The 13,015-nt window shown below is 42.7% G+C and overlaps 2 protein-coding genes across 3 annotated transcripts; both read right to left on the bottom strand.

The window, feature by feature from the left end:
• Positions 1–1,146: 1,146 nt before the first annotated feature.
• zdhhc18a (zinc finger DHHC-type palmitoyltransferase 18a) lies at positions 1,147–9,290 on the bottom strand. 2 transcript variants are annotated; one of them, XM_035163694.2, is made up of 10 exons: positions 8,627–9,289; positions 8,374–8,534; positions 7,971–8,120; positions 7,245–7,382; positions 7,083–7,134; positions 6,012–6,114; positions 5,812–5,924; positions 5,602–5,707; positions 3,588–3,658; positions 2,760–2,898 (listed from the first exon to the last, which is right to left on the bottom strand). In XM_035163694.2, the coding sequence occupies exons 1-9, from the start codon at positions 8,857–8,859 to the stop codon at positions 3,617–3,619; spliced, it is 1,098 nt and encodes a 365-aa protein (XP_035019585.1). In that variant the 5' UTR covers positions 8,860–9,289; the 3' UTR covers positions 2,760–2,898; positions 3,588–3,616. The 2 variants fall into 2 exon arrangements, with proteins under 2 accessions (XP_035019584.1, XP_035019585.1); XM_035163693.2 differs by lacking the exon at positions 3,588–3,658 and having other exon boundaries at positions 1,147–2,898; positions 8,627–9,290.
• A 666-nt stretch (positions 9,291–9,956) lies between these two features.
• On the bottom strand, positions 9,957–12,840 carry pigv (phosphatidylinositol glycan anchor biosynthesis, class V). Its single transcript, XM_035163362.2, has 3 exons — positions 12,446–12,840; positions 11,027–12,193; positions 9,957–10,920 (listed from the first exon to the last, which is right to left on the bottom strand). The coding sequence occupies exons 1-3, from the start codon at positions 12,506–12,508 to the stop codon at positions 10,633–10,635; spliced, it is 1,518 nt and encodes a 505-aa protein (XP_035019253.1). The 5' UTR covers positions 12,509–12,840; the 3' UTR covers positions 9,957–10,632.
• Positions 12,841–13,015: the final 175 nt, after the last annotated feature.

Here is a 13,015-nt window from a genome sequence, read left to right as displayed (position 1 = left end):
TAAAAGAAAAGAGTGAGAAGCGAAGTTCAGGCCTCATCCATCCTCCTTGGTCTGATCTAACCCTATAAATAAAACATCACCTTGGTTTCACTGAAATACATCCTCTTATTTTGAAAGCCACTGGTCCTCCACTGACTGGGTGGCCTCCTCTGTCTCCGTGCCACAGCAGCTGGGGTTAAAGAGCACGATACAGTCCAGCAACCGAGAACTCACCTGGAGCAGGAGGGACTCGGATAATCCACTTCCTCAACGCTGCTGACAAATAAACCCACTCCACTCTGACAACCTGGTACATTTGACTGGTGTTAAATTAAACCAATCTTCAGAGTTCTATTCTCCTCTACTGCAAACAGGTTGTAGTCGTCCAGGCGATGGAGTTCTGTTTTTCCCTTTTGTGAGACACTGAGCCAAAGGTCTGACCATCTGTTTCATGTTAGCTGAAGATATACAGTAATCACTTGCCTGAGCAGGGAGGCTTTCAAAAGTCAGATGAGATAAGAGTTATAAAAAGGAATTAAGAAACACACCAAGGTCCTCATATTCTACAACAATACATTGTTCTGTTGTGTAGAGACATCTTTGATCTGATTCCAGGCAGAGCTTTAGCTCAAGGTTATATCTTCGTCTCTTTCGCCTTTTTTTCCTGCTGCAGTTAAATTATTTTATAATGTAAAAAAGCAAACGGATTTTGAAGTACAAAAATAAGTTGAATAAATTAATTCTGTTTCATTGGAAAATCAACAGAGATTTCTCAACTCTGTCTTTCTGTACTGCTTCTTCAGCTGTTGTCCACCGTCACACTGACCCTTCATTTCTCAGAGAATAATTTATGGCTCTTGATGGAAAAAAAATCTGGGATGTTAGGAGGACTGATATTTACGTTTGTTTAGTTTAAATGCAAATCCAGCTCAAGTGAATTTAATATGGTTTCATCATGGGGACTGTTGGGCCTTGGCAAATGCATGTGCTCTACTGAATGCCAGTCTAATTTTACATGGACCTGGTTAACACAATAGTTTCTATAAATGGAACTCTGGGTTTTGCTAGAAATGGAATAAACCCCCAAATGCTTGGCATTAAGAAACCTGGTAAGACCTTTTCACAAAATTAATTATTGAGGGAAATAAGAGCCAAGAAAGACACAAGTCAACAAAACTGATCATTTTTATTGATCCAATGTTACAGTTCCACTGTTACATCCTACAAAAAGCAAACAAGTTTGTTCATACAAGCACTGCTTGTATAAGTGTCTATACAAACTATAGGGTCTTGATGAAGACTGATAAATGTATGACCCACTCACTATGGCAACGTGGTTCTTCACAAAATCACAACCTATGTACAGCGTCAACGTTACAAAAAAAACAAAACACATAAATCAAAACATCAAAAGGCCTTTCTGCTAACACTTCTCAAGTCACTAAATTGTCCTCTAGTAAGGCTGCAATCCTTATTCACATTCTGCCCCCTAGTGGCACAAATTAACACCGAACAAGAAACTGTGCTCCACCATGACAGACAGGGGGTTAGGTTTCATGCTGCAAGAGCAGTAAAAGGTCACAGCCATGAAATAAATGACTTACCATACATAAGAGGCCTCATGAACTTTCCTGAAAACATTACCCTGCTCCAAGCAGTCCATTCGACAGCGATGCACTGGTAACTTACTGAGGATGGGCCCTGAGGCAAAGAAAAAGCAGATGCTCACTCACACTGTGTCCCAGTAGATTAGATAAATAGGAAAGCAGTGTTTTAGCAACGAATACTCGGAGCTCTTATACGCAGCAGTGAATTTGATTTAATGCTCGACTTTAACAACACATTAAATAAAGCAGCAAAGTGGACATTACAGTATATGGTATTAATGTCATTTCAGACATATATGAAAGAATCTGAAGTGTCACCTCTCAGTTACTATCTCCTGCATAAGAGCATTTGATGTACAAGACATGCAAAATAAACAATTGATATGCATAATATGAAAAATAAATAACTAGCCCTCATCTTATCTAAAAACAGCCAAAGTGGATCCACCCACTGACACTGAGCAGATGAAGATGAGGGGAAATGATTGGACGACCTAAGGCTAACTCTTGAATGTATAATCCTGAGGTGGCTCTCTGTGCCAGCTCAGTAAATCTTTTGTTTCTACACTTCTTGCATCCACAGTCCAACTGTATTGCCAGATTTAAAGACCTGTTTGCACAAGATAACAGGAACTTAAAACACTGCGGCTGATGGCTTGAGGTTCTTTGGAAGGTGCGAAGACATGTCACAGGCGTCTCAATTAAAAGGTGTATAAAAAAATATCTCTATATTGTGCTTACGAATGTTACTAAGATTTACCACCATCCTGAAAGACACACATTGTTGATACAACTCACGGAACTAGAAAAATCTCCAGGTAATGCTTGATCAACTCATCAGAATGACATCTTGAGAAACCGAAGGCAACACACATCATGACCACCACTGTGACGTCTCTTTGTAGCCACAATCATTGCCTTGAATAATTCCACCAGGACTCTGTCGTTTCACCGGTGTTTACTAGGTGCTCACTCAGGGTATTGGGATAAAGCCATTGTCGGGTGCATCACCCAGAATCAAGCTGGTGCGGCTCAGCGACGGCGAAGGAGAAGCCAGGCGAAACGCTGGATTTATGGAGTGCAGCGAGTCCCTCTTGCTGCTCCTGCTGAACGGGGGGCAAGGAGTGGCCACCGACTGTCGAGCGCTTTGCTGCAAGCAGCCGACAGACGGTGAAGGCTCTGCGGAAGGTGCCTGCGTGCTGGAAACCTCGAGGCTGAGAGGGGTGGTCTTTGGGGTGCCGGGGGGGCACAGGCCGTGGAAGTCGGAGGAATGGACCATCCTGTCCAGCATGTCCTTTGTGCTCTGAGTGCACTGTGTGCAGAGGGGAAAATAGAGAAGTCAAGAAAACTGGGGAAAATGGTCCAAATCAGAGTTAATGTTATGAAAAGCAAAGCTGCAATGGAAATTCTGCAGTGTGATAAAAAGCATTAGTTTGGATCATCAAACACAATGAAAGCAAAGACTCAAATGAAGACGAATTGAGGAAGGGATTTAGATGTAGACAATACAATTAGAAGACCATATTGAACAAGGGTACAGACAAATTTATAGGAGTGAGGAGACGCTGCGTCTTCCTGTGTTTCTTCTGGCTTCGATCAGAGTGAAAGTGGAGGAACGATTTATGCAGACTTGTGCATGTGCGGTGACGCAAACACAGTAAAGCCCCAGAAAAATTAGAAAAACACATCGTCTAACTAGAGACAGAGAGAAGAAGGTTCAGCTCCATCCAGCACTGAGTGAGTGAGCAGATGTTAATGAGACGATGAATGAGTGAAGCATGCTCATTTAGGTAAACATAGTGCACCCAGCCACATCATCACTACAAACCAATCACAAAGTCTAACCCACTGTGTTTGGCTTTAACAGTAATATACCGTAGAAAAGATGCAACTGTTAAGGAGAAAGCAACTTGAAACCTAAACAACAGAATGAAGGACGACACAGTGAATGACAGGTGAAGCGAGGTTGTGATTGGTTTTGACATTCCACCCTACTCTTACCATCGACCGTCTACATGCAGCGCCGCCCTTCAGGCTTTGCAGGACAAAGAAAAATCCTGACAGTTCTCCTCCTGCCAGAGTGGAACGAATACAGCACAACACTGAGCATCAAATCATTTCAGTTACAGTCATATGAAAGGTTCATGAAAGAAAATAAATTCATACCAAAAAGGAAACAAAGAATAATCTCAGGAATCCAACAAATGGAGAATTAATCAAATGAAGAAGCAAAGTAAACTTAAAACAGAGACCAAAATCCCAAAATACAAAAATAATGTTTATTTAACAAATAAAAAGAACACTTGTTTTGCTCTTTAGGCAAATAAAAGATATAATTGTAAAAATAAGAGTAGATTTTAGAAAGCTAAGAAGACATTTGATATGTTGACAATATTGTGACAAATCTAATCATGGCATGTGACAAGTGATCTGTATTAAAGTGCTGATAAATCTAATACATAATATGATCAGATACCATCTGAATGTCCAAATAAAAAGCAGTAGTTCAGTCCTTTGAGTGCACACACCTTCACCCCAACGTACAAGAAAACTCAAGAGTACAAGAACAAGGAGGTAGATACAGCAAGGTGTTGAATTCCTAATAGTATGAGCAAAAATGTTCATTTAAAAAAGAAAGAAGGTGCAATAAGTCAAATGTTTTCTCTCCCAAAGCAAAAAATAACCATCACATACTGTATCTGCAGGAGTGTGAGAGTTACTCATGAACTCAACAAGGACCTTAACTAATGGTTCAGTGTAAAAACTCTGCTCATTTTCTTTTTTTAACTGCTCAGTGACGCCAAGCAGTGACTTCCAAGACATTTTGTTCTCAAGCTCAAAGAAACAACACAGCAGTACTATTTCAGCATAGCGATGAATCACCTCTTCAGCAGCTTTAATTCCTCGAATTAGCTACTTCAATCATCACCTCCAGCAAGGAGGTTATGCTTTCACCCTCCTCGGTTTGTTTGTTAGTTTGTCAGCAGGGTTACGCAAAAAATTACGCAAACAGTTTTCAACAAAACTGGAAGGATGAGACATTGGCTAACAAAGAACCCAATAAATGTTGACACAGATGCAGACAACATTCAAAAGTAGGGGACTTTTTTGAAATTTTTCATTAGGGAAGTAGGGCACAGCACCTAACCCTGTCAAGGCCCAACAGTCCCATCAAATTAAATCAAGCTGCACCAAATTTTTCCATCAAGACCCATGATTTATTCTCTGGGAAAACAGACAAATCGTAAAAGAAAATGTCCAAAAAAAGGGGGGGGGGAATTCCTGGATCCGCCCCCTGATCCATGCCAAAATGTAATGGTATCTTCCAAGTTTCGTGGAAATCTATTGAGTTGTTTTTTTTATAATTTTAGTGAAAAACCTTTGCGGTAATATTTAGAAAAAAATCAGCCACATGTGTGCAATTGGGTGCAGTCCTATTAAAAATCCAGATGTAGTGGATATAAATGTAGCTTCATAGGGGACTATGATTTTTTTTCTGTCGCTGCACAGTAACAACTCCGGCTTGAAACCTGTGTCCATGACAAATGTTGTAGCTGAGATCATTCAGGAGGAATTCAAACAAGTCAAAACAAACAATCGTGACAAATTTGGGGTTGAATTTGAGGGGACTGTTGGGCTTGGCGGTGGTAGGTGCTTTGCTGTCTGCCATTCTACATCCTAATGTGAATATCTGACCAAACATTATGTCCGTTTCAAACCATCATAAGCTGAGCCAAAGTAATGTTGTTCAAATGCAAACATACGACTACTTAAAAAGCCACTCACTTTTACAAATTGACACTCGTTCGTTTCTGTTTTTATACACAAAACATACAAAATGTGCAACTTTCATAACACAGATTCAAAGTATTGCATGTCGTGCTGATTCTGGAGAACGAAGGAGAAGGAACACAAGCTGTGGAGAAGGCACACAGGGGGTCCAAGCTAACAACAACTACACAGCAGCTATGGGACTGACAGGACTTGGGAGAGACCACAAGCTGGTTCATCCTACCATGTGCGCGTCGTTCTTGGCCGTGAAGAGTGGCAGCTCGATCTCAGAGGCAGAGGCAGCAGAGATCGCCTCCTCAGGAGGAAGGAAACCTCGTCTGTCAATCAGACTAGAAAACAAAACAGAAGAATATGTTATGCAGTAAAATATGGACTGTACCTGGAGTGTAACCATTGTGTGTGAGGATGGGGAAGATTTGACGCCTTTACTCACCTCGGGGGCATGGGGCCACATAACGTCGCACAGCAGTTGGTTATGATGCTGTTGTAACTGTACGGGTTCCCAGAATCCTCTGCACCTCTTTTACTTGACCAGGAGCCCTTAATCTGTGCGGTGAATAAAGACAGTTTGCTGTAAGTTAGAGAATCACGTCTAGTTTGAGAACTATAAACCAAACTATGTTGAATACTTACATCTTCGTTTGTCGTGAGGTTGGAGGCTACTAAGTATGTATGGAAGCCTGAGAGGCCCAGTATAGACCAGATGGAGAAGAAACAAATCACCAACTCCACCACAGTACACAAGGAAGAGTCAAGGCAAGATAACATCATCCTTATCATTGATAATTATAGACAATTGGCAATCAAACTAAGATGACTGACATCTATGACAAGATTTTTCAAGATTATACAGAGAATTGAATTTGACCAAGATAAATAACCATCTTTACTACTATTATGGGCCTTTTTCTGTTCAGTATAGGAGGTAACCCAGCTATCTTATGTCTCTGTCAGGCCCTCCTGAAATATATTTATGAAAGAAGGTCATTTATTCAGAAGAAGCATAGAATTAATTTCTTGAACGATTATACTATTTTTAATTTCAGAATATTGGATATAAATACAATGGAATTTCTGTAAACTTAAGGGCTGCTACACCATCCCAAAGTTACAATTTTTTTCCTTCATTCCTACATGCGAGTTCAAAACTCACTGGTTTACATTTGTTTAGGCGTGTTTGAGATTTATTAAATCCATCACAGTGACCATGTTGCATATCATCTAAATTCTAAATCTAAATAAATGCCATTTAGATTTGCTTAGGAATGCTCACGATTTGATGTTTCTAAAAAAAAAAAAACACCTAATCAAATCATCTGCTCTATGGGATAACTGCACACAGACTCATGATAAGCATGACATTCTGTCATCTTGTCAGTGTGCGATGAGGAAATTATCCCACACCCTCTCTGTGAATAACACATCCAAACACTCTGTAGTCATGGGGTCTATATTTGTCTCGCCACTGACATCATCTCACAAGGCCGTGAGGCAGCAACCCTACTACTGGAGAGCCATCTGGTAAAAAGCACTGCTTTGCTGGACCCTAACTCTCTGAACCTATTAAGCTTGGGCTTAGGCTGAGGAGTGAAAAATTACTTGTCAACTTTAACTTGTGTTATATCTTGGCAGAAAACAAATTCAACAAGATGTCCTCCATCTAATAAACAGGACAATTCAGTGAAAATGTGGTAGAAAGGATATCTTCCAGGGCTCTCCTGAATGGCTTGAACAAGGCTTTTCCCTGCTTGAGAACCTGGAGAGAAAAATGAAAAACTTGAATAAAATGGTCCTTGATAACATAACAGGATCATCATACGACGACTGAATGATACATGTGTCTTTCTACAGAGTGTGAATACGTACGCAGAGTGATGTGTGTGACGACACAGCCAAATATGAACGATGTCAGAAATGACAGGGAAATAATGAAGCTGTAGAAAAAGCGGTAATTGCGTTTGCCCACACAGTTCCCAACCCATGGGCAGTGGTGATCAAATCGCTCTGAGGGTAGAAAAACGTGAACACACAAAAGATTAGAGGCAGCATTTTCTAAAGGTATATTAGTAATAATAAGCCAAAGTATCTAACACACTGGGCTGTATATTAAATTATTCAGATCAGTGGAACTGAGAAAAAACACCAGAGGTTTTCTTAAACAATCTGTAAGACTGGGATCATAATGACGACCACTGTAGAATTTAAACTACAACAATATAAACTAAAATGCCAGCTCTGCCTTGCCAAGAAATTACCTAAGGCTTTCAAGAAAAGAAAGATTTTTCAGAGCCCACTTTGAAAATAGGTGCTCAAGTTATAAATACACAGTGAATGTAATTTTAGTAGTGGTGACGGACCTCAATCGACTGATGTGAGATCTCAGTCAGAGCTTTGTTTTGTAGTTTCTCTGTTTCATGTCAGATTCTGGACTCAGATTAGAGTAACAACAGAGGAGGGTGGACCGCATGAGGCAAAATGAATTACAAACCCTCCTGCTGATCACGCATCGCATGTTCCTCTTGGCTTAGTATTAAGTTGTTACGTTTAATTAGAGCGGCTGGAATAAGTGGTAACTTCACAACACATCCTTACCCACACAGTTGTCGCACAGGCTGCAGTGGGAGGTTCGAGGAGGCCGGAACATTTTACAAGTGAAGCAGTATTTGAGCTTTACCACCTGCTGGTTGATGAGGATCTCCTTGGTTCGTGGAGGGGGGCGATATGTAGAGGATCCTGAAGTGTCTTAAAATAGAGAAGCACAAGCAGAGAGACTCACACGTTTGATCCAAATAGTTCACACAAAAAGCAATCAGATGTTAGAATAAGGGGCAAATGAACAAAAACAATTGGAACCATGCTAGTTAGAGTAAAGCTGCTTAGGTGTTGGTCTGCAGTTCAAGACAAACACGACCCTCAGAGATCCCCCTTATGGCAAAGCTCCTTTACACCATCTGTCCCACAGCTAGCATGCAATTCCTGGGTGCAGCTTTTTTACCTATCTGCTTCTCTATGTCTGCAGCTTCATCCGGGGTGGCCCTGGGCAGGATGCCGGGGTCTATGAAGCTGGTTCTCAGCAGGGAGACGACCACAAACACAAAAAGCACCGCAGCGATCACAGGTATGAAGACGGTCAGATGCTGCACCAGGAAGGGGCAACTGCAAAAAAGAAAAAGAGATTAACTCCTGTCACGATCTTGATAGGAGCTTAATGCATGGGGCATGTCCATGTTAGCGAGGGCATTACTCACTCGAATGCGAAGAAAAGGCCACAGGTGACGACAATAAGGCCCAGTGTCAGAGGGAGGACACCGCTCTGTCTGGCCAGGATGATCCGCCCGTCGCAGTAGAACCGGTTCTTCCCGGGGAACGCTTCCCATTTCCTCCGCGGCCGCTGCGCCTTCTTCTCGGTGTGGTTCTGCGCCGACGAGGGCGACACCGCCAGCGCCCGCGGGTCGATCTGCTGGTACTCGCAGTTCTTCATGGGGTAAACAGTGTCCACCCGGCTGGGAGGTGGCTGAAGGCACGCACGCACGCACGCACGCACACACACTCTCTCGCTCTCTCTCTCTCTCACCAAACGCTCCCTCTGTCGTTCTCCAGAGACTCTCAGTTCACTACATCTGTAGCGGGTCCTGCTCGGGTTAGCGCTCAGCTGTCCATCCTGGAAGCTAACGCGGGCTAAGCTAGCTAGCAAACCAGCAACAGCATTAGTTTGACGAACTGAATCAAATCCCGAGTGGACTCAGGGTTAACTACCATGTTTGGTAGTTGAAAGTAAGTCCGTCATTAAAATGAATTCTCAATTAGGTGAATGAACTCGCCTTTGTTTGGAGCTTTCGACAGGGAAGCGACTTTAAGCCTCTTGCGGCAGTTCACGTTTCTTTTTTGTCTCTTGTACGTCAGCCAACCTACGTCGCGCTGACGTCAACGCGCAGGACTCACCGCTGATTTGTAAAGGACTCAAACCCAGTAGCTATAACGGAGATGATTTGTAGATCAGCACATTACTTTCCCACATTATCCAAGGACAGACCATATAAATAAACACGACTCGTTGCAAACAAGCCAAATAAGTTAATGCTGTTATTCAGTTGCTGTAACACTGATCTCAGGTCTTCACTATTTCCGGTGATTTCCGTGAGATTTCCCAACATGCTCGAGTTTCCATTCTGCAATCAGAAATATACACAGGGGGATATTGTATAGGCTGAGACTTTATAGACACTCAGGGGCTCCAACACGCCAATGTAATTTTATCAATTAACAAATTATCCTCATTGGCTCCAAGAAATCTGGGTTTTTGTTTGTCTCACACCGATGATTCAATCTTTGTCGGTTTCGCCACACAAAACCACAGAAACACTTTTAGGGGCACCAGTGTTTTTCATGACAAACAGCCACCTCTAATAGGTACAAATAGATGCCTGCAAGCATCATGAAGGGTAACTCGTGAGAAAAAGTCAGTGCCTGCTACCGAGAAGTAAGGATCTAACTTGCAAGTTAACCACCAAAGAAAAGTGTTTACTCAGTGTGGTGAAGAGTGTTTTAAAATTAGGAAATGCCACATGTACATTTGAATAAATTTCGGTTTAGATTTATCACATTTAGTTTAATTTCAAACAAATGTTCTTTACAACACAACATAGAAGTTTCACATAAATGAAAAAAAAAACTAAACTACAGAAAATTCTACAGCCACAAAATTTTTATTTTTTTTCCCATTCACATCCAAAAGTCCCAAACCATAACTTGGAATAATTCTTCCAAACATGCAGTGCAATATTAAACAGAGTCAATAAAATCTGCTTAAGCAGAAATCAGAATTTTTTAAGTACAACCAAAGTCTTTCCAGGATTTACGACCAAAAGTTCTCAAACAACTTCAGACACATTTGATCAAGATGTGCAAATCTTTTTTTTTTAAACTTCTGCATGAAAAATTGAATTGTGTCAATTACATGTAGGACTGGGCAACACAAACATAAAAGCGTTTTGGTCTTTTCTTTGCTTTGGATTTACTTACAGTAATTGTATTATTCTTTTAATAAACATGACTGACTAAATCTTGCTCTTGTGTGTTCTTTTATTTTAATGGTAATGTCCATATAATTCAAGAAGGTACAGAACAATTGAACAATTACTGACACAAAAAAGGACTATGGACGATGGTATACTGTAAAAACACACGTGTTTACAATAAAAAACCCAGTCCTACACAGAAATATTGCATTTAAAGCTCAGAGTAATGTGGAAAGTCAAGTCCATGGCAAGAAGTTACAATGCAGTGCGAGCCCCAGCACCCAGTAAGAGAGGAAGTATCCCAGGATGCTCTGTGTGGTGGGAGAGCAGGATTTAAAATGTGGCAGCAGTGCAATGATGGGGTTCTGAGGTGTATGTTTGCATCCGTTTCTGGAGTGTGTCTGTAGATGCACATTGGGGTTGGATGTTATTCTTCGATGAAGAAGTGGCTCATTGAGGAGAAGCAGATGAGCACTTATCCAGAACGGCACGGGAGACGACGAGGCCATGAATCTGGTCAGAACCTAGAAATGGAAAGTAAAAATGGGAATGAGTGGAAATCAACAGGCTGCTCCTCACATCTGGACAGTTTAAATGTTCCGCAATTAGGTGATTATATGATTTACTCACCTGCACGTGCATGCACAAGGTTCCGAACACCAGGAGTACAGTAGAATGCACAATATACACAAACACTCTGGGGTTGAACATTCCCGGTGTGGGTTTGTCGAGCCCTTTAGTTGCACCCATCTCCCAAAGTCCAAGTCTCAGACACAGTTCTGGATTAGCAAGAAAATATGCATAAGCTGCCATTATGCCGATGGTAGCCATAGGTAGAGCCAGAATAAAGTTAGGTATCTGTTTCAGCTCAAAGTAACGGAGGAAGCCGACGTCCCAATACACGTCCTGGATGTGAGAGTAGAGTAATGGGAGGGGTCTCATGCACCACAGTGGCGGCGGACGGTTTACATCTGGAAACCGATAGCCCTTCCGTTCAGCCAATGAGAGAAGAGCTGGAGGGATCCACTCCAGGGAGTTGGAGGGTGTGCAAAACGTCCTATACCCATAGTACTGGAACGCACAGAAGGGAAGGACAATAATCGCAGTTCCCAAGAGGGAGGTGAGCAGAAGACGAATGATGACCCAGATGTAGTGGAAGACTTTAAGGTGGCCTTTTAACGTAGTACGATATAAACGAATCTGAGAGATGGCGTGCAGTGATGGTAGATACAGTAGAAAACCAATATTGACAAGTCCGTTGGATCGTGCTGCAGTGGCTATACTGAGGGCCAAGCAGGCTCTGAAGGTGAAACCTTTCTCCAGGAGGAAGAGGCCGCCGAACGTGAGGGCGGCAAACAGGCTCTCTGCATACCCAGCTGTCATGAACACATTGGCAGGAGTGATGCAGTAGAGGAGGCTGGAGAGCAGGGCGAGGCGTCTGTCCTGCAGGACGATCCTGCTGAGCGCGTACAGGGCGACCACGCTCAGCAGGAAGAGGGCACTGTTCCCCAGGGCCACGGCCACCAGCAGACGGCCCCGCACGCTCAGCCAGCCACTCAGGGGCCACAGCAGCGTCTCTGCCAGGCCACGGAGGACGATGGGGAAGAGGGGGAAGAAAGCAAAGTTGTGCTCATAGAGGTATCCTCTCTCGGCGATGAAGAGGTAGTGCTCGGCGTCCCAGTGGGAGAGGCCACCCAGTAACCAGTCCACTGTCGAGTCCAGATACAGAGGCTCCTCTGTCCGCGGGGGCTTGAACGCATCAGCTTCATGGTCAGGGATGGCTGCGTTCAAGACCGCCTGGGGGAAAACAATATTATACGGTTAAAATAAATCCTGCTGTAATAAACACAGAGTAGCAGGTGTGACGTCACCTTGTCTGTTTGTCTACTCATCACACACGTGGTGCTGTGCATTAGCTGCCACACATAGATACATAATTACAAAGATTCAGACAATAGTGGGGAATTAAGGTTCTGGGGTAAAGGCAGGTTAGCTACATTAGCACATCGTGAGCTTCATAATTAGCCTACTAGCGTGTCCTGAACCTACCTGTAAAACCAGCGACAGGCCCCTGGTGACTGTGGCGAACTCCAGCACTGCTCGGACATCCATAGTCACTGATGTGACGAACAGACCGTGGAAGAGCCGGTTGTGACGGGCCGGAGCATTGTGGCTGCTACCAGGCGATCACCGCAGGATCCGTCATGTTCTCCATCAAACATGTCCGACAGGCAGGGACCGAGCGACCAAACGAGATTCTAGTTTCATTAGTTTGGTTATTTTAAGTGGAGGGTAAATGTTTATCTTAATAGAGAGAAACCCGTCTTCAATGAGCTTTGTTTTTCGCTCGGCTGTGATCTTTGTTCCCACATCCTATCATCCTGTCCCTTCACTTCCGGTGCAACTGTAAATACAACTTCAGAATAAAAGCCGGTGAATTCAGGCGAAGGAAGCTCACGTGTAGTTTCTTTAACATGTACGATGAATTAAGTTAGTTTCGTATTTAAAAAAAATAAGTTGTAGTGATTGGTTGAATAAATTAATTTTAGTTTGGCTTGAATCTCCTTAACTTTTCTCCACCCTCTTTGATCATATTGTATGTATGGGTACGTATGGGTG

This window comes from Hippoglossus stenolepis, chromosome 8 (assembly GCF_022539355.2).
Source record: "Hippoglossus stenolepis isolate QCI-W04-F060 chromosome 8, HSTE1.2, whole genome shotgun sequence".
Classification (NCBI taxonomy): Eukaryota; Metazoa; Chordata; class Actinopteri; order Pleuronectiformes; family Pleuronectidae; genus Hippoglossus; species Hippoglossus stenolepis.
Note: the sequence above shows the minus strand (reverse complement) of the source record. Positions and strands in the feature narration are given on the sequence as shown.

Coding starts and splice junctions, on each gene's coding strand:
- zdhhc18a (XM_035163693.2), bottom strand. CDS start 8,859: ATGAAGAACTGCGAGTACCAGCAGATCGACCCGCGGGCGCTGGCGGTG. Junction 8,121..8,373: donor AGACATAGAGAAGCAGATAG/GTAAAAAAGCTG, acceptor CTCTATTTTAAG/ACACTTCAGGATCCTCTACA. Junction 6,115..7,082: donor ATTCAGGAGAGCCCTGGAAG/ATATCCTTTCTA, acceptor TTCCTTGTGTAC/TGTGGTGGAGTTGGTGATTT.
- pigv (XM_035163362.2), bottom strand. CDS start 12,508: ATGGATGTCCGAGCAGTGCTGGAGTTCGCCACAGTCACCAGGGGCCTG. Junction 12,194..12,445: donor GCCTGTCGCTGGTTTTACAG/GTAGGTTCAGGA, acceptor GTTTTCCCCCAG/GCGGTCTTGAACGCAGCCAT. Junction 10,921..11,026: donor CCTTGTGCATGCACGTGCAG/GTGAGTAAATCA, acceptor TTCCATTTCTAG/GTTCTGACCAGATTCATGGC.